The sequence below is a fragment of the Jaculus jaculus genome, chromosome 11, assembly GCF_020740685.1.
Source record: "Jaculus jaculus isolate mJacJac1 chromosome 11, mJacJac1.mat.Y.cur, whole genome shotgun sequence".
NCBI lineage: Eukaryota > Metazoa > Chordata > Mammalia > Rodentia > Dipodidae > Jaculus > Jaculus jaculus.
In genome coordinates, this window is record NC_059112.1 from 55,801,968 (window position 1) to 55,821,133 (window position 19,166).

General features: G+C 44.5%; 1 protein-coding gene across 1 annotated transcript in view; it reads right to left on the minus strand.

The window, feature by feature from the left end:
• Positions 1 to 285: 285 nt before the first annotated feature.
• Rnf212 (ring finger protein 212) overlaps positions 286 to 19,166 on the minus strand; it is a 47,704-nt gene continuing 28,823 nt past the window's right edge. The window contains exons 6-12 of the mRNA XM_045161798.1: positions 18,922 to 18,974; positions 18,773 to 18,815; positions 18,034 to 18,076; positions 13,292 to 13,355; positions 7,123 to 7,195; positions 4,927 to 5,090; positions 286 to 398 (exon numbers count right to left, since the gene is read on the minus strand). Of these exons, the coding sequence (XP_045017733.1) occupies positions 286 to 398; positions 4,927 to 5,090; positions 7,123 to 7,195; positions 13,292 to 13,355; positions 18,034 to 18,076; positions 18,773 to 18,815; positions 18,922 to 18,974 (553 nt within the window). The remainder of the gene's footprint in view (positions 399 to 4,926; positions 5,091 to 7,122; positions 7,196 to 13,291; positions 13,356 to 18,033; positions 18,077 to 18,772; positions 18,816 to 18,921; positions 18,975 to 19,166) is intronic.

Here is a 19,166-nt window from a genome sequence, read left to right on the forward strand (position 1 = left end):
GAGCCACCCTGTACCTGAGGATATACCCGAGGTGCCCTGAACTGCCAGCTTGGTTGGTGGATGATCTGTGTACACATTGTGTTACAGGCTCAAGCACAGCAGACTCAAATCTCAGAGACCCAGCAGTGAGCTACAGGAGGCTCCTCACTGTGTCTCCAACATTCACACTAGGGGGAGTTGTGCAGGGTCAGGAGGAGTGCACCTGCCAAAAGGTCCCACAGGGATACTCAGAAAATCAGAAACCTACTTTATTAGGCTACCTTAATCATCTCAAGAATGACATATTCACCGATGTGTGCACACATACCAGGGATTGGTTGCAGAGTGAAGATCAGTAGACATAGAGGACAAGAATGGGTTCATCTTTTGAGTGTCCATCCTCCCAGGGGAAGCTGACCCTGCAGGAAGCATTGAGAGATATAACCAGATGTTAGCTTTCTGAAGCAAATGAGAATACAAATGTCAAATAAGAAAACTAAGTTGGGGCTAGAGAGATGGCTTAGAGGTTAAGGCACTTGCCTGTTGAAGCCCAAGGACCCATGTACAACTCTCCAGGTTCTATGTATGCCAGATGCACAAAGTGAGGCAGTGCCCAAGGTTGCACATATGCACAAGGCAGCATGTGCATCTAGGTTTGAGTGCAATGGCTGGAGATCCTGGTGTATGAATTCTCCCCCTCACATTAAAAAAACCAAGGCCACCTACCTAAATTAAATCAAGATGAGATTAGCCACTTAAATAGACATATAACAAGTATGCAGATTCAAGCAGTTATATATAAAAAAATCTCCCAACTAAAAAAAGTCCAGACCCACATGGATTCACTGGTGAATTTTACCAGACCTTCAGGGAAGAACTAACACCAATGCTTCTTAAACTTTTCCATAAAATAGAAAAGGAAGGAATCCTACTACCAAACTTCTATGAAGCCAGCATCACCTTGATACCAAAACCAGGCAAAGATAGAACCAAAAAAAAAAAAAAAAAAAAAGAAAGAAAGAAAGAAAGAAAATTACAGACCAATTTCCCTCATGCAAAAGTTCTCAACAAAATATTGGCAAACAGAATACAAGAATATATCAGAAAGATCATTCACCCTGACCAAGTAGGCTTTACCCCAGAGTTGCAGGATGTTTCAACATATGCAAATTGATAAATATAATACATTATATAAATAGAATGAAGGACAAAAATCACATGATCATCTCATTAGATGCAGAAAAAGTATTTGACAAAATCCAACATCCTTTTATGATAAAAGTCCTACAGAGCTTGGGAATAGAAGAAACATATCTCAACATAATAAAGGCTATTTAAGACAAACCCACAGCCAACATAATACTAAATGTAGAAAAACTGGAAGCTTTTCCACTAAAATCAGGAACAAGACAAGGGTGTTCACTGTCCCCACTTTTATTTAATATAGTACTGGAAGTCTTAGCCATAGCAATAAGTCAAGAGACACACATAAAAGGGATACAAATTGGAAAGGAAGAGATTAAGTTATCATTATTTGCAGATGACATGATTCTATACATAAAGGACCTTAAAGACTCTACCAGCAAACTGTTAGATGAAATCAGAGAATCAATCCCATTCAATTGCCTAAAAAATTAAGTACATTGGAATAAACCTAACCAAGGAAGTGAAGGATCTCTACAATGAAAACTTTGAAATACTCAAACGAGAAATTGCAGAAGACACTAGGAAATGGAAAGACATCCCTTGTTCTTGGATTGGAAGAATCAATATTGTGAAAATAGCAATCTTACCAAAAGCAACCTACACATTTAATGCAATCCCCATCAAAATTCCAATGGCATTCTTCATAGAAATAGAAGAAAATAATCTAAAAGCTCATTTGGAAACATAAAAAACCTTGAATATCTAAAACAACAATATTGAGCAACAAAAATAAGGCTGGTGGTATCACCATACCAGGTTTTAACAAGAAAAGCATGGTACTATCACAAAAACAGACATGTAGAGATCAATGGAACAGAATAGAGGACCCAGATGTAAGTCCGGGTAGCTATAGTCAACTGAGCTTTGACAAAAATGCCAAAAATGCTCATTGGAGAAAAGACAGCCTCGTCAGCAAATGGTGCTGGGAAAACTGGATATGTATCTGTAGATGGATGACAATAGATCCTTATCTCTCCCCATGCACAAGAATTAAAGTCCAAATAGATCAAAGACCTTAATATCAGATCTGAAACTGCTAGAGGAAAAAGTAGGGTGGACCTTTCAACATATTGGTATTGTCAAAGACTTTCTGAATATATTCCCCAGTTGGTCAGGAAATAAAACCATAGATCAACTGCTGGGACCTCATGAAATTACAAACCTTTTGTATGGCAAAGGACACTGTGAATAGAGCAAAGAGGCAACCTACAGAATGGGAAAAAAATATTTGCTAGCTACACATCTGATAGAGGATTAATACTTAGGATATATAAAGAATTCAAAAAATTAAATAATAAGAAATGAAACAACAACTCAAAAATGGACTATGGAACTAAATAGAGAGTTCTCCAAAGAAGAAATACAGATGGCATATAAACATTGAAAAAAAAATGTTCTACATCCCTAGTCATCAGGGAAATACAGATTAAAACTATGTTGAGATTCCATCTCACTCCTGTCAGATTGGCTACGATCATGAAAATAAATGACCTTAAATGCTGGCGAGGATGCAGAAAAAGGGGAACACTTCTACACTGTTGGTGTGAATGCAATCTGGTACAGCCATTGTGGAAATCAGTGTGGAGGTGCCTGAGATAGCTAAAAATACATTTACCATATGACCCAGCAATACCACTCCTGGGCCTATATCCTAAGGACTCATCTCGCTACCTTAAGAGATACTTGCTCACCCATGTTTATTGCTGTTCTATTCACAATAGCTAGAAAATGGAACCAGCCTAGATGTCCCTCAACTGATGAGTGGATAATGAAGGTGTGGCACATTTAGACAATGGAATTCTAGTCAGCAATAAAGAAAAATGAAGTTATGACATTCGCAGAAAAATTGATGTATCTGGAAAATATTATACTTAGTGAGGTAACCCAGGCTCAGAAAGCCAAATGTCACATGTTCTCTCTCATATATGGATCCTAGCTACAGATGATTAGACTTCTGTGTGAGTAGGAAGAAAACTCAGTAGCAAAGGCCAGTAAGCTAGAAAAGAGATATAAAGGGAAGAGAAAGGAAGGGAGGGGGGTACTTAATAGGATGGTATTGTATATATGTAAATTGAAGAACAGATTAATGTGGGTAATAAGGCCTAAGTGAGGTCAGAGGAAGAGATTGAGCAAAGGAAAGGTAGAGGGAGGGCTAATCAAAATCTAACAGGATATAAATAAGTCATATGTAAAACTACTTTTTTGGACAATGGAACACTTAGAGGTCATAGATTGTTAGTAGATAATTTTCAGTGCCAGGGATGGGATACCTTCCAATGAGTTGTTGGCCAGGGAGGTCTCTTGTACCCCAAAACATAACAGGCCATTGCCGAGGATCTTGGTTTCCCACCAGTAATAGATGGTAAGACCCTATTGCTGAAGACTCCATATACTTGGGCTGTAAGGTCACTGAGAAATCCTGCTGGAGCTGAGCTGAAAACCTCCTCCATGTTGACCAGCTGACAGAAAGCTGGAAAAAGCTACACTGCATGCAGTTCAATGGGAGAGAGAGAAATCACCAGTGGGGATACTCAACAGTGGACACAGAGAGCCTTAAATTTGGCCAGCCAGGCCAAATGAGCCAACAGGTGCAATAGTGGCATGTCTGTTATGGGGGAAACCAACCACTCTCTAATTGGACTGGAGGCCTGCTCCATGGGAAGTAATACATCCCTGATATTGAAAACCTACAACAGGGGGAGTCATAAGCCCAGGGTGTGTAACGTCTGCTGATGTCTGGCTAAATGTACATACCATCCTCACCAAACTTCCTCATAAGTACTTCTGTTAATGTTCATACCCATATATTAATGCTATTCTCACTTTTGATTAGAGAATCTTCTCTTTTCAGATGGCAGTGACCTTGAGACGACTCAGAAGGTACCATGGTGCTGAGAAGAAGGGTCAGAGTCGTGCTCAGCACCGCAATATCTCTATCACACCTTCTAAGGCTTGGGGTCCATTGTGGAAGAGGTGGCAGAAAGAATGTAAGAGCCAAAGGAAGGGTAGGACTCCTTACAATGTGCTCCTCCAGGCACAAAAATGGCCTGGATATCCATGACCTCACAGTACCTGACACTACCTACACAAGACCATCATAATAGAAAGAAAAGATCATGACATCAAAATAAAAGAGAGACTGAGAGGGGAGGGGATATGATGTAGAGTAGAGTTTCAAAGGGGAAAGTGGGAGTTGGAAGGAAATTACCATGGGATATTGTTTGCAATTATGGAAGTTGTCAATAAAAATAAAATTAAAAACAAAACAACAAGGCCAGTCTGTTGGGTTTCCCTCAAAAAAAAAAAAAAAAAAAAAGTTGGCCAGGCATGGTGGTGCATATCTTTAGTGCCAGCATTCTACTAGCAGAAGTAGGAGGATCATCATGAGTTCAAGGCCACCCTGAGGCAACATAGTGAATTCCAGGTTAGCCTGGGCTACAGTGAGACCCTACTTCAAAAATCCAAAAAGAAAAAAGAAAAGAAGAAAAATAAGTTGGAAGGAAAGAATTCACTAGTTTAAAAATGTATGATTTTAAAATTTGAGGTATCATGTTAATCCTTTCAAAGTCATAATTTAAAACCCACAGTAGGAACAAGAGTAAGCATTACTGGGCTTCTGAACTGATGAGAAGCTGAGGAGATTTTAGCACTTTGTCTCTGCCTTCTGCACATGTATTTATACAAATACCTTTTCACGTATGTAATCTTCGAAGAGCACTCTTGGCTCAGTAGAGCACTTGCCTGAGTGTTGCCTCTGAAGCAGGCCTGAGATGCTGATGGGCTGACGGGGTGGCACAGACTGTGAATTGCTGAGGCTAGGGGAGACCCCTCGTGTCCCTCTACTGGGTGGCTGGGAAGCTGGAGCTGGAGATGGTCCTTTGTAGGGCATCGACAGTGGTGTGACCCTGCTAATAAATGCAATAGTTATAAATGCTTCTGATGTCTCTGGTGACACAGTCATCCAAGTGCTGACTATTGTGTGGTTTTAAAGGCCATCTGTTAATTTAAAACCATGTTTTGAGAACTCAGGACCAGAAAGGCCTACATGGTCCCTGAAGGTAGCCACTTCAAGAAGGCTTGCTCTGGCTGAGAAGATGTGAACAGGACCAGCCAGGAGGCTGCCATTGCTCCTGGTAGTCCAGGGGCTGCAGTTGCTGTCAGTTAGTCTATGGGCCTTCCTGTATAGGTGCTCACCAAAGTCAAGGTGCATTTAAGCATTCCTCAGTGGCCATGACAACGAAAAGCTGAATAGGAACAAGGGAGCCAGGCTCTCTGCAACTCCCTAACCTTTCTGTCACCAAGACCAGCTTTAGCCTGTGTGCTGTTTCTGGAAGCCACCTCACTATCTCCATCCCTTCCAGCAATTCTAGGCAATTGCAACAGCTTCTCACATGGTCCACTCTGCCTCCTCTGTAGCTCCTCCTCTACTATCTGTTAGTTACCAAGGGCTTCAGGGTCTACCCTCAGCCCCTAAGGTTCTGGAAGCTTCCTTGGCAAGTTTGTCTAGACATTTTTTTGACCATGACCTCCAGGGTATATAAGCATCTTACCTAAACCCAGCTTCCAGCCTGCATCCAGTGTGATCTCCCTTCTTTGTTCATCTGTGGTTTTTTTTTTTTTTTTCCTTTCTGGATTTTATGGTGGTTGGACATCCTGGGGCCTTAGAGGTCCTGGAAATATTGCTCCTCCCAGGGTGGCTAATTCCCGTAGCCCAGGACCAGCTGGCCCATTGGCACTCCTCTTGTAGGCATACCCACCCACCCAGAACCCCATCCTCCTTCCTCAAACTCACACATGCCGAGCTCTGCCTCTCCTGCCCATGGAGTTACCCACACTCACCAACCCTAAGCCACTAGCCTTCCATAACAAGCACAGCACAGGCCCATGCACATACTTCCCTGCTCCTCTCCTGGAAAATAAGATGACAATATGTTCTTCCCAGCAGCCACCTCTGCCATCATCCTGCCAGTTGATTCAAACAGAGCCTAGGCACTCAGCAACCTGCTTGCCCTCTGTGTGTATCCATACAGTACACAGGACACTCAGAAGGGAGCCTGGAGGTGCCCAGGCCATGACAACACAGCACATCACCACCCAGGGGGATATGAAAGCCAGTAGCAAATGAGGTGGGGTTGGTGCCACAGGGTGAGAAAGGACCAAGGAAGTAGAGAACAAGTCTCCAGGGTGAGCAAAGCTTAGTCACTGATGCTTCTTCAGGCAGACCAATGCAAATGGCCTTAGCACCTAAGGGGCAGGCATGGCTACATGAACCAGGCCACGTGTTCACTGTACTGGGTGTACGGGAGGTGGCAGGGGAGAAGCTACAGGCCAGGGGCAGTAAGTATGCATATGAGCACAGCACTGGAGAATAATCAAGGGCCTAGGCCCTGACTTGACAGAACTGGGTCTGCTTTCTGGGGATTGCCTGGCCTTTGAGTGCTTAAATAAAGAGCTCTATGTGTGACAGAGAAGTGGAGGATGCCCACCTGTCCATTGAGAAGGGAACAGCTGAGTGAAACATGTATCCTCAGGGTCATCAAACGACAGCTATAGGACAAGCCAGCTTATCGCCTGCCCCATGGGCAATTTTACTGTTGCGGTCACCCTGCTGGCTCCCATGCTACCTGATACCTCTACCTCATACAAAGGCAGAACTGAATAGCTAGTTGGCTGACAAGAATAAAAAATATTTACCTCTTGCCCTTTATAAGAAACTCTGTGAGGAGGGAGTATGTAGCCACTTAGTAGTTCTTTTGGAGTGTTTAACAACAGGTCAGATATATCAGTCATACCTTGGCTTCAAAAACTCAAAGTATAAAGTGGATATGCAATATAACTTTGCTCAAATCTAGATAAAAAGGATCAAAGGAAGCATGTTAACTACAACAGTAGTTTGAGGTTTTGATTGGCTTGTGCTCTATCCTAATGAAGACCCACCTGAGAGCCTTTACCATGTTTCCATGACTGGGCGTCAAGCTGAGATGCTGGGAGCCTCGGCAGGAGACACTGCCTGGGGAGGTAGAATGAAACATTGTTCAGGGCTGGAGAGATGTCTCAGTGATTACTGGAATACATTCTTCTCTCCCCACAGAGGCCTATAAAGCTCCTCCAGGGCTCTTTGCTCCCTCTGCTCGAGTTGGGTAGCCACTGACCTCTTGCTCCCCTGAGTGTGAAGACAGTGCTCCCAGGCAGTACAAGGTGAAGGTCCCAATGGCTGTAGTGGTTGGCCAGGGCCCTATGGTCTGTAGAACACTTTAAGAGATGCTGGCCCATGGGGCACAAGGCAAAGCAAGGACACCAACAGAAGGAGAGGTTCCCTTGAGAGGCTGATGAAACAGCAGCAGATCAGAGGCTTGCCTGTTCCCAAGACACTGTCAAGTTAGGTATGGTGACAACTACTCAGGAAAGGGATAGTGCCCAAGGCACTTTAAATTCTCATTTGTGGGCTGGAGCAAATCCTACTGACCTGAGTTAAATTCTCTAGTACCCACATAAAGCCAGATGCAAAGTGGTATATGCATTTGGAGTTCCACTGCAGTGGTTGGAAGCCCTGGAGCACCCATTCTCACTCTTTCTCTCTGTCTCTCTCTGCTTGCAAATAAATCAATAATTTTAAAAAAAATTCTCATTTGAAAAAATCTATACAAACAGGCTACAACATTTAAAGAGAATGTATTTGGTTATCTACAGAACAAGTCACATCCCTGTGGTGACACACACAGCAGATGCTTCTGTCTCCCGGGGGGCACAAAGGAAGGATGTGCTACTCCTCTTTGGATGCTCAGTCCCATAGCTAGCAACACTGCACTAACTTAGCAATGTGACAAATGCGACCTGCAACTGAAAAAGTGCTGCTGGTGGCCCCTGCCACATTGCTGGCATGAAGTACTGCACAGATCTTCACTGGACACAAGTATAAAAACAATTCACTTGGGTCTCTAGAAGTCAACCCTAGGCAGTCTACAGATGAGAAACATTTACTTGAAAGCCCCCTTTATATTAAGTCTTCACCCACCAGCTTGTTAGATCTCGCCTGCACATGACTGTGCTATCCATGCCCACTGATGTTATATGGGTAGCAACCCTCCCCTGGGTCTATTATTCCCTATTTCAGTGACTGCTCCTGCTCTCTCCAGCTGGGGCTATATCCTACAGATTCACATTTACAGCTAATGGATGTGTTATCCTCCTACCTTGGACCCAACCTGCTGTTGACTTGAAGTCTCAGTCCTCACTCTCACCAGTAACCTGGGGTGGTAATGTAGCAGCACCATGTAAGCAGACAGGGTCTCACTTTATATGGGTACTGGAGAATCAAACTGGGTCCTTAGGCTTTGCAGGCAAGTATCTTATTCACTAAGCCATACCTCCAGCCCCCCAAAATTTATTCACAAGGCAAGAGAAAGAGAAAGAGAGAGAGAGAGAGAGAGAGAGAGAGAGAGAGGGAGGGAGGGAGGGAGGGAGGGAGGGAGGGAGGGAGGGAGGGAGGGAGGGAGGAGACAGAATGGATGTACCAGGACCTCTAGCCACTGCATGTGAACTCCAGATGCATGCATTACTTTGTGCATCTGGCTTTATGTGAGTACTGGAGAATTGAATCTGGATTGTTAGACATTGCAGACAAGTGCCTTAACCACTGAACCATCTTTCCAGTCCTAGAAATTCTTTTTATTTAAGAAATATTTTTATGGGAACACCAGGTCTCTACTCACTGCAAACAAATTCTAGATGTATGTGCCACTTCGTGTATCTAGCTTACGTGGGTATTGGGAAAGTGAACCTGATAAGCCTAAGGATGGCTTAGTAGGCAAGTGTATTAATCACTGAGCCATCTATCCAACCCCAGATTTTTTTGTTTTGTTTTATTTATTTGATTGGGGGAAGAGGGAGAGAGAAAGAAAGAGGTAGAAAGAGGGAGAGAGAGAATGGGCGTGCCAGGGCCTCCAGCCACTGCAAACGAACTCCAGATGCATGCGCCCCCTTGTGCAGCTGGCTTATGTGGGCCCTGGAGAGTTAAACCAGGATCCTTTGGCTTTGCAAGCAATCACCTTAACCACTAAGCAATCTCTCCAGCCTTTTTTTTTTTTTTTTTTTTTTTTTGAGGTAGGGTCTCACTCTAGCCCAGGCTGACCTGGGATTAAAGACATGTGCCACCACTCCCAGCTTTTGTTTTTGGAGGTAGGGTCTCACCCTAGCCAGGCTGACCTGGAATTATCTATGTAGTACTTGGGTGGCCTGGAACTCACTGTGATTCTCCTACCTCTGTCTTCCAAGTGCTGGGATTAAAGGCGTGTGCCACCATACCTGGCAGAAATTTTTTTAACTTTTATTTTGGGCTGGTAGAGATGCCTGACATACCCATCCTATCTCTCTCTCCTTGAAAATAAAAAAATATGTAAAAAATAAGTTAATCATGCTACAGCAATGAATTTACACGGCAACAATATAGTAAAAGTTTTCTAAAACAAGCTGGGCATGGTGGCGCATGCCTTTAATCCCAGCACTTGGGAGGCAGAGGTAGGAGGATCACTGTGAGTTTGAGGCTATCCTGAGACTACACAGTGAATTCCAGGTCAGCCTGGGCTAGAGTGAGACCCTACCTCAAAAACAAAATAAAATAAAAATAAAAATTGTAAACTTTTGAAAAATCAAAGATTAAATGCAAAATTAAAAGTAAACTGGGGCCAGGCATGGTGGTGCACACCTTTAATCCCAGCACCGGGGAAGCACAGGTAGGAGGATCACCGTGAGTTCGAGGACACCCTGAGATACATAGTTAATTACATGTCAGCCTGGACCAGAGTGAGATCCTACCTCGAAAAACAAAACAAACAAAGTAAACTGGGGAAAAAGGTCAATATCCTTCATGTTAAGGATAACATCATACACATAAACTCATACATAGAGTTACAAAAATGAAAATCAGCATGACCTTTCTCCTCTTATATTGGCAAAGCTGAATCATGTGGCACAGTGGTGTTGAGAAGGTTTCGAGAGCAGTGATCAACTTCTTGGAGAACCATGAGTGGGACAGGCCTTCTGACACTGCTCAGTAAACATCAAAAGTATCACATGTATCGCAGCCCTTCTAGAATAAATGCTAAGGGAATGGGTAAGCAGATCAGGGGAACCCATCTCTTCCTGAGGTGCTGGGTAAGTATATAACACTGTTAAAAGCACTATTATTGTTAGTGATACAATCTTACTGTAAGCACTCCTAATGTTTATTTTTTCTATAAATAAGCTAAGATGTTGGCAGATGGGGGACTTTGATTCTGTGATTGACAGCTGTCAGACCCCAACCTGGTACCTTGGATGCTTTTTTTTTTTGGCTTTTTGAGGTAGGGTCTCACTCTAGCCCAGGCTGACCTGGAATTCACTAGGTAGTCTCAGGGTGGCCTTGAACTCATGGTGATCCTCTTACCTCTGCTTCCTGAGTGCTGGGATTAAAGGCGTGTGCCACCATGCCTAGCAACTTTGGATGCTTTGAACACTCCTATGAATGCCTTGTAAAAGCTATATGACAATTGAAGCTGCTTGTTGCTGAAGAATAATTCTGGCCCCTGAAGAATGTTCCTTCCCCAGTCTTTTTTTTTTTTTAATTTTTTATTGATTTATTTGAGAGCGACAGACACAGAGAGAAAGACAGATAGAGGGAGAGAGAGAGAATGGGCGCGCCAGGGCTTCCAGCCTCTGCAAATGAACTCCAGACGCGTGCGCCCCCTTGTGCATCTGGCTAACGTGGGACCTGGGGAACCGAGCCTCGAACCGGGGTCCTTAGGCTTCACAGGCAAGCGCTTAACCACTAAGCCATCTCTCCAGCCCTCCTTCCCCAGTCTTAAACAGCTATGCCAAACTCTGTGTTCATCACAAACCTCAATAAGATCTAGATGACTCTATAATCATTTATGCTCAGGTCAGAGAGTGTCCTCCTGTGTTCTACCAGAGGGACTGCTGTGACTGATACAAAAGGGACAATGCTATGATTGGTGTAAATGCAGTATGTCATTTGCTCCAAAGTGGCTCTATCTGGTGCAAACCCTTTTTCTGGCTGTAGGTGTTCAGCTCACTTCTGGAGTCAGCCTGGATAGACTTTCCTGTGCTGTGCCCTGCTGTTGAAATGTCAGAGCCAATAAAAGGCTTTTTTCAAGTGGTTTGGTTTTGATCTTTGTAATTAGTAGAGCAGGCTCAATACATAACACGAAGAAAAGAGTGGCAGCGAAAACAGTGGGATCTAGGGCACTGGCAGAGATAGTGCAGTGGCAGCAGTCATAACAGCAGTGGCAGCCATGGCACCAGTGACAGTAACAGTGATAGCAATGGCAGGAGCCATGGTTATGACTGCAGAGAAAACAGTAGCCATAGCAGAGACAGTAGCAGTGGCAACAGCAGAAATGACAGCAACTGCCCCTCCAGTGACAGCAGAGATGGTGGCAAAAATGATGAGAGGAACCTTAAGAATTCTAGAGATAGGTTAGACCACAAAGGCAAAGATCTCACACATCCTAGTCCTAACAGGTGGAGAATCCTGGTGCCCTACAGCTGGGGAATATCCTTTTCTTAGGCCTGCCCAAAAGCTCTAACTGTAGTCACCTTAGCAATAAGGGTTCCAGAACCTGAAGCCTACACAATAACTGTCACACTAGAGGGCGCCACCTGCTCCTACCTGAGGAAGCCAAGGGTTAGGAAAACTGCCAAGGACCAGGACTGGCAGAGCTTCTCCTCACCTGCCCACTATTCCTATCCAGGTAGAGCAAAGGACCTCAGCCAGGTGACTGGTAAAATGTTGTGAGTCATGTTTTTATATTGGCCCACCATGGGGTTTCCTCTGGACTTCCCATGAGCACTGTGGGACACAGGCCTTGGATTTTGCCCAATCTGTTTATGAGAGCTCCTACACTCAGAGCAGGAAGGGGGCTACAGACAGTAGGAAATCCTATGTAAGAAGAACCAGGGGGCTGGAGAGATTGCTTAGTGGTTAAGGGGTTTGCCTACAAAACCTAAGGATCCAAGTTCAATTCCCCAGTGCCCTCATAAAGTGAGATGTACAAGGTGTCAACATGTGCCCCATGTTCCTTTGCTGTGGCTAGATGCCCTGGTGTGCCCATTCTCTCTCTCTTTCTATCTGCCCCCTCAAATAAATAAATAAATAAATAAATAAATAAATAAATATTTTTTAAAGAAAGAACCAGGGCTTGGAGGGCTCAGTAGACCAGAACAAGCCACAGAATATACCAGCAACCTAAGTCAGTTACCAGGATGCAAATAGGAACTTTCTGATTAAAGCTACAAAAAGATAGTGAAACAGGACCAGCTTCTTCCATGATATGATGCCAAATTTCTCCCTAAGAGGGTACAAATCCCAGCACTGCGGTGAATGTGTAGCTTCCCAGGTAACTAATACAGGGCAGCCCTCACTGGGTAAGTTCTGACAGCTTTGATGAAATACAACTTTTTTTTTTTTGTTTTTACTTTTTCTCTATTTATTTATTTGAGAGAGAAAGGAGTAAGAGAGAGAGAGAGAGAGAATGGGACTCCATGGCCTCCTGCCACTGCAAACAAACTCCAGATGCATAAGCCATCTTTGCATCCGGCTTTATGTGGGTCCTGGGGAATTGAAACCAGGATCTTTGGGCTTTGCAGGCAAATGCCTTAACCACTAAGCCATCTCTCCAACCCAACTCATACACAATGAAATACAACTTTTCAGGGAGCACATCTTAGTTTGTACATGGAAGTAAGATCACAGGAACCCAGGGCTGAAGAGATGACTCAGTGGGCAAAGTGCTTGCAACTCTGAGGACTTAAGTTTGAAGCTCCAGAACTCATGCAAAAGCCAGAAGCTATGGCATTCTGTCATCCCAAGGCCCCTATGGTGAGAAGAGAGGTGGAGATAGGATAATTTTCCAGAAACTTTTCAAGAGGCTTTGTCTCAAATGAGGTGGAAGATGAAGATGGACCTGAAAGCTATCCTTTGACTTCCATACCTCTCTCTCTCACACACACACACACGTGCGCACACATGTGTGCATACAAACACACAAACAAACAAACACACACACACCCTGCAAATATACTTTTAACAATCACTGTAACCTTTACTCACCCATGCGCCCATCCTGTGGTGGACTAATCAGAGAGATTCTTGAAGGACCCACTGCGATCTCTGGCTAAGAATGCAAAGAAAACAACTGGTGAAATTCCCCAACTGCCACATGTGAGATTCAGACTCTATTAGAACCACCTCTTGGAGCTCTAGCTCTGCAGTCTCATCACCTCTGACCAACACATTTGGCCCAGTTCTATGTCCCTCTTTTCCTGCTGGCTAGAACATGGCCCCACAAGTAGGTGCAAGAACAGGCCAGAGGATCATTCTGTTCCATTAGAGCCTGAAATGGTAAATGGATGTGGAACCTGACTAAGTGCCTTTAAGAGTGCCAGGAGAGAGGAAAGGATACCAAGCTCTTGGTGATAATGGAACATATAAGATCCCAACTCATCCTCCTGGGTGGAGCTGACAGGCTGGACTCTGCTTGGGCCCTCTTACCACTCCCCCAGAGGCACCCATGAGACAGGCACTGTTTGACCCATAGGAGGCTTCAGGAGTCACTGGCCTAGATCACGCTGCTCTCACACTGGGTGTGACCTGGGGGTATTCCCTCAGTAGTCCCTTCTGGGCTCACTGTTCAGCTCCCCTCCCACTGCTGGTATTTCTGCCCTTTCTGCCCCAGGATTCTTACCTCCCCTCTTGGGCCCTAGACTCTTCCATGACCAACAGTGTGTGTTGCTGAGATCTCAGTGCCTACCTTCCCTGCACACCACTACACAGCCCCTTGGACTTATGGGCACTTCCACTCTAGCTCTAAAGGCCATGGATGGAGACATAAATGGCCTCTAGTGCCCTGAAGATCACTGTCTCATTGTCCACTCTGTCTCCTTCTTAATATGGAAAGGTGGAATGAGAGTTTTTCTCCCTGCACCAGGGCCTCTGTCTATGAAAACACATCAGACAGTTCCTGCCTCACAGGGCTGGTCTGGATGCTTCTTCTCAGCTGCCAGAAGTGTTCTCCTCCCATTACTTCTAGACACTTCCTGAAGTTCACTGATGCTACCTGTAACCTCCCACTTGAACTGCAATCCATTCACTACTCCATTCCATTCACCTCCTGGAAAGTTCCATGTGTCCCAGTGCTGGTCAGTTCTCCCTTCCCCATGCAGCTGTCATTCTGTGGCCACTGCTAATTAAGTGCAGGTGTCTAGGTGCCTGATGATCACTGTGCCATCTCCTTTTCAATGGGTCTTGGAAACACACAGGCAGGTCTGCTGCTCACATCTCAACAACCTTTCCAGATCCCACCCAATCCTGTGCCTCTAGCTCATGGCCCTCACCTCCAGGCATTCTACAGATCACCACCGGGTACATGCAGATCACATGAACTCATTGTTTGAAATTTTCTAGAGAAAAGTTAGGACTCAGATGAGGTGAACTGTATATTCATATGTAGCTTATGCAGAGGCTTCTAAACCAGGCCTGACAGCACACACTGCAGGAAGGTTGAGGCAAGAGAATCCAAAGTTTAAGGCCAGCTTAGATAACTTAGCAAGATCCTGTCTCAAAATGAATTAAAAAGAACTGAGGATGTAGTTTCCATGATGGACTGTTTGATTAGTATGTGGGAGCCCCTGAGTTCAACTCCTAGTATTGTAAACATAAATAAATGAACAGTTTTCAAGTACCCTGTCAAGAGAAAGCCAAGTAACAGTTCAATCAAGAAGAATTTTAAGAGGCCAGAATGTTCAGGATGATGGATCACACTGAGGGAGCTAGCAGGGAGTGTGGGGCTTGGAATATGGCAGAGGTTGGTATAGGCCTAGAAAGGACTATTCAGGTGCCACTGAACAATTTATTACTGCTAGACTTTTGTCTCAGTCGGGGATTTGTGGAATAAGATGCACTAAGATTATACTACATGGCACTCCATCCTCTGATTCTGTCTGAGAGCTAGTGACACTGCATTAATTGGCACCAGGCTTCAGTGGTCACTCTAGAACCAGGCACCAGCAAGTGTCATTGTGACAACTGGATCAATGAGTCCAATAGAGTGCAGGACCAGATCACATCAAGAAGCTCAGCAAGGAGTTCCACGTAAGTCTGTATTGTGGCCAGTGTGCCCTTCCTTCCTGCTGAAAGCTGGGTGTCTATGAGAAACATGAGAAGAAGCCCTTTGGACCTTTGACTCAGTACAAGTAGCAGAGAGGAGGTGAAGTAGACTTTTCAAAACCTTCTTTAAAGTTCTCCCTAATTCTCCTAAAAGCTATCAGAGAGCCATCCCAAACCCTCTCTGTCCTGGACATCTATCCCACGATTGCAATTCTCCCTGATACCTGCTTGGCTGTAACTAGCACACCAGATGTTAGCTCTCAACATGCAAATACACTGCATTCTTTCCCCAAGCACAGCTTAGCTAGGGGTAGTGTTGGGGGTGGGGGGGAATTCTTGCAACAAAACAAACACTCCAATGAGGTCCGGGATGTTTCTGAGTACAGAAAAGACATGAAAGTCCCTCTAGACCAGAGCCGTCCTATGGCTGGAGGATTCTTGCCTACAAACCATAGTGGGCTCTGCCACACATGTGGGAAGAAAACTGTATCTGCCTGTAGCTTCCATATGTGCTTGTGTGTTTGCTCTTTGCAGTCTCCTTGGCACTAGTGTTCATATATTACTACTTTCCCTTATCATTAAATGATTAGCACCTGAGAGATAGTCACTTTATATCTGAGTGCCATGATTTCTTTACTTTTCTTCTTTTTTTTTTTGGTTTATTTGAGGTCTAGCCCAGGCTGACCTGGAATTCACTCTGTAGTCTCAGGGTGGCCTCGAACTCACAGCAATCCTCCTACCTCTGCCTCCCAAGTGCTGGGATTAAAGGCATGAGCCACCACGCCTGGTTCATGATTTCTTTATAGAATGGTCTATCAGCATTGGCCAGCTGTGCACAGCAGAAAGCTCTATGCTCATTTAAGGCTAAAGCTTTGAGCAGAGACAGTGGCCAAGTCTCATTCCTTATCCCAGCCAGTACTCCCTACTCTCCAAAGCCCCATCCATGTGGGTGTTCATCTTGAGAACAATGTATGCTCCTCTCTGTGGGTCAGCCAGTAAGAGTGAAAGCTAAGCCCAGGTGGACAATTCAGGAGATCTCCCCAGGACCTCTTCTTAGGCTTGGGCTTTGTGGGAGCACCTCTTATTCTGCCTCTTTAGGGAGGGCATTCAGCTATAAAGCTAATCTCTCAGATGAAACCCTAATGCAGATCTAATCCAAAATGCACAAAGAGCTTGGGGAGGTGGAAAGCTAGTTTGAGGCATTTTCCTTGAATCTTTACCTTCTGGTGTAGCACCATGGATTGGCAAACTATGGCCTACAGCCTGTTAAAAGCTTTACTGGAGGGTGGCCACATTCTTCATCTCATGGATAGTCCATATTGCCTATGACTGTTAGGCTCAACAGGAGATTTAGTAACTGCAACTCAGACCCTCTGGTCTGCAAAGTCCAAAATGTTTACTACCTGGCTCCTTTCAGAAAACATTCTCCCATACCCATTCTGGCACCTTACTGTATTCTGGGTTTTTAGCTGCAAAATGGTGTATAGGTTAGGTAAGCCTGTTGTCCTAAAATATAGCCTACTATAACTGCCTGGGCCCTAAGGAAAACCTGATGTTTAACCTGGCAGAAAAGAACCTTTCCTCACCATGCTAAGGGTACCCAGAAACCACAAGTACATGTCCATCCCTGAAACAAGACCTTAGGTGGACCAAGCACACATGGGAGCAGGTGACTAGCCTCCAAAGAGTCAAGACACATGGCAGGGATCTACAAGCTTTGAGAATTCCCAAAGCTGGTGGTGACCAGGGCAGAGTGAGTGTGCCCTGGAGGATGCAGGCATGGACAGGAGGTAAGCTTGGCAGGAAGGGGCAGCTTGTGACAATCACCAAGGATATCTTTTCTCCAGTACTGTGATAGCTCTTCCTCTCCTCCTAAATAAAAGTCCAACTTTCTTACTCTGGAACCCAGATTCCTTCATAAGTGGGTTCAGGTGATTCCCTTGGAAGTAAACATGACTTTGACTAACAAGTCAACATGGTGGTTTCTACCTTGGAGGGCTACTTGGAGGACAGTTCATGTCTACAGGACATTCAGAACAGAACTTACTGGTAAGGCAGAACTATGAAGGATTCTTGACTTTGGATGCATTAATGAATGTATGCCAAAGAAACATACTTGGTACCATCAGAGTGTACCCAGCCTCCTTCCTTTGCTCCATCTGGCCAGTTACAGCCCACCCAGTACTGCCCCAACCCTGTGGAACAGTCTTCTCCATCTCTTCTCTGAAGGCTGGGTGCCTGGATGATATGGCACGCAGAAGACACAGCCCTGCATGAACTGGGAAGTTGAGCAGCCTATATGGTACCTTCCTGAGTTTTGGCTGTGCACCCTTTATTTTCATTTCTTTCCAATTTGTAGTTGTCTTTTTTTGTTTTTCAGTCCTCAAATTTCTGACCCATTTTTCTTCCTGAGCTGAAAGAATTTAGTTTAGCACATGCAGTGCTTTCTGTCCCGTCTTGAGATTATGGGTAAGAGCCGGTGAAGTACAGGGCCACTGACCACTGCTATTTCTGTTGCCTTCCCCATAACCAAAGACCCAGATGTGAGGGCAGAAAGGAATGTTCTTGCTCCTTATAGGGTCTTTCAAGACCTTATTTAGAACTCCAACCCACCCATTCACCCTGACGTCAGCACACAGCCAAGAGCTTGGCTAGAGGCTTGAGCAACATAGCAGCCCAGTACTTACTTTTCTTGTGGGAGGAGTCAGGTCAACTTCCATTGCATCCACTCTGTTAAAAGGTAAAACACATTAACTGAGCTTCAAATTTTTCTATAATTTAAAAGTACCAGTTTGGACACTGGGAATAAATGGCTGAGTTCTTTCACGGGACTGTCAGGGCATGGTAAGTCACAGCTAGTCACTGCCTGTGTACTGTACTGGCTGCTCAGTGCTCAGCCTCTCCATTGCACTAAGAACTTGCAGGAGGTCCCCATCACTACTTCTCAGACAAAGACCACAGGGCATAGAAAGCATTAAAATGTTTTCCAAATGAGGGATCTATGGTTTTGAGTCAGACAAGTTGGCATTAAGTGGTCCATCAGGTGCAAGGACAATACCGTGAATACTCACAACCAGCCCTATTCCTTTCTAGGCAAAGCAAGGGTGACAGTTGCTCTGGCTTCACAATCCCAATGTAGCTGGAGGGTCAAAGACACTGGGACACATGATCCTCTTCAATTTTCTGCCATTGTTATAGGCAGGGAGTGCCCTTATTGGCCAGGCCACAGTCCTGACTCTGGGATTTACATGTCACACAAATGTACATTAAGTCTTAAAGTAGCTGGACATCCAGCAAAATGCCCAGGTTCTGGGTTAATGAGTTTTGGGGACTTGAATAGAGACTGAGATGGGAAGAGACATGCAGACATGTACCCAGGAAGGATGTGGGTCACTTAATTTTCACACTCTTATGTCAGCCACATACCTGTCAGAGTTGGGTGGCAGAAGCAGATATCCATTTGGCTTTGCTAAAAGATTGATGACAAAAACAATCTTTACATTCATGCATATTTCATGTGATACAGTAATAGACAGCTTTCTTTGTGTTTTACTTTCTGTTAAGACTTTACTTACTTGAAACTGAATTTTTTATTGTGTTCAAAGCTGGTTGTTGTGATGGTCTTGTACTAAACAGATGGAGAAAAGGTATTGAATTAAGCAACAAAATTTATTTACCACTAATTTATTTCAATTGAAAGCATTAAAAAAACCCACAACTCTGAAGCAGCTAAGTATTCTAGAAGGTTTGAGAAGCACATGTCATCTGAATCTAATAGATCTCCACATGTTCTGCCAGTCCATTGCCTCAATCCTTTCCA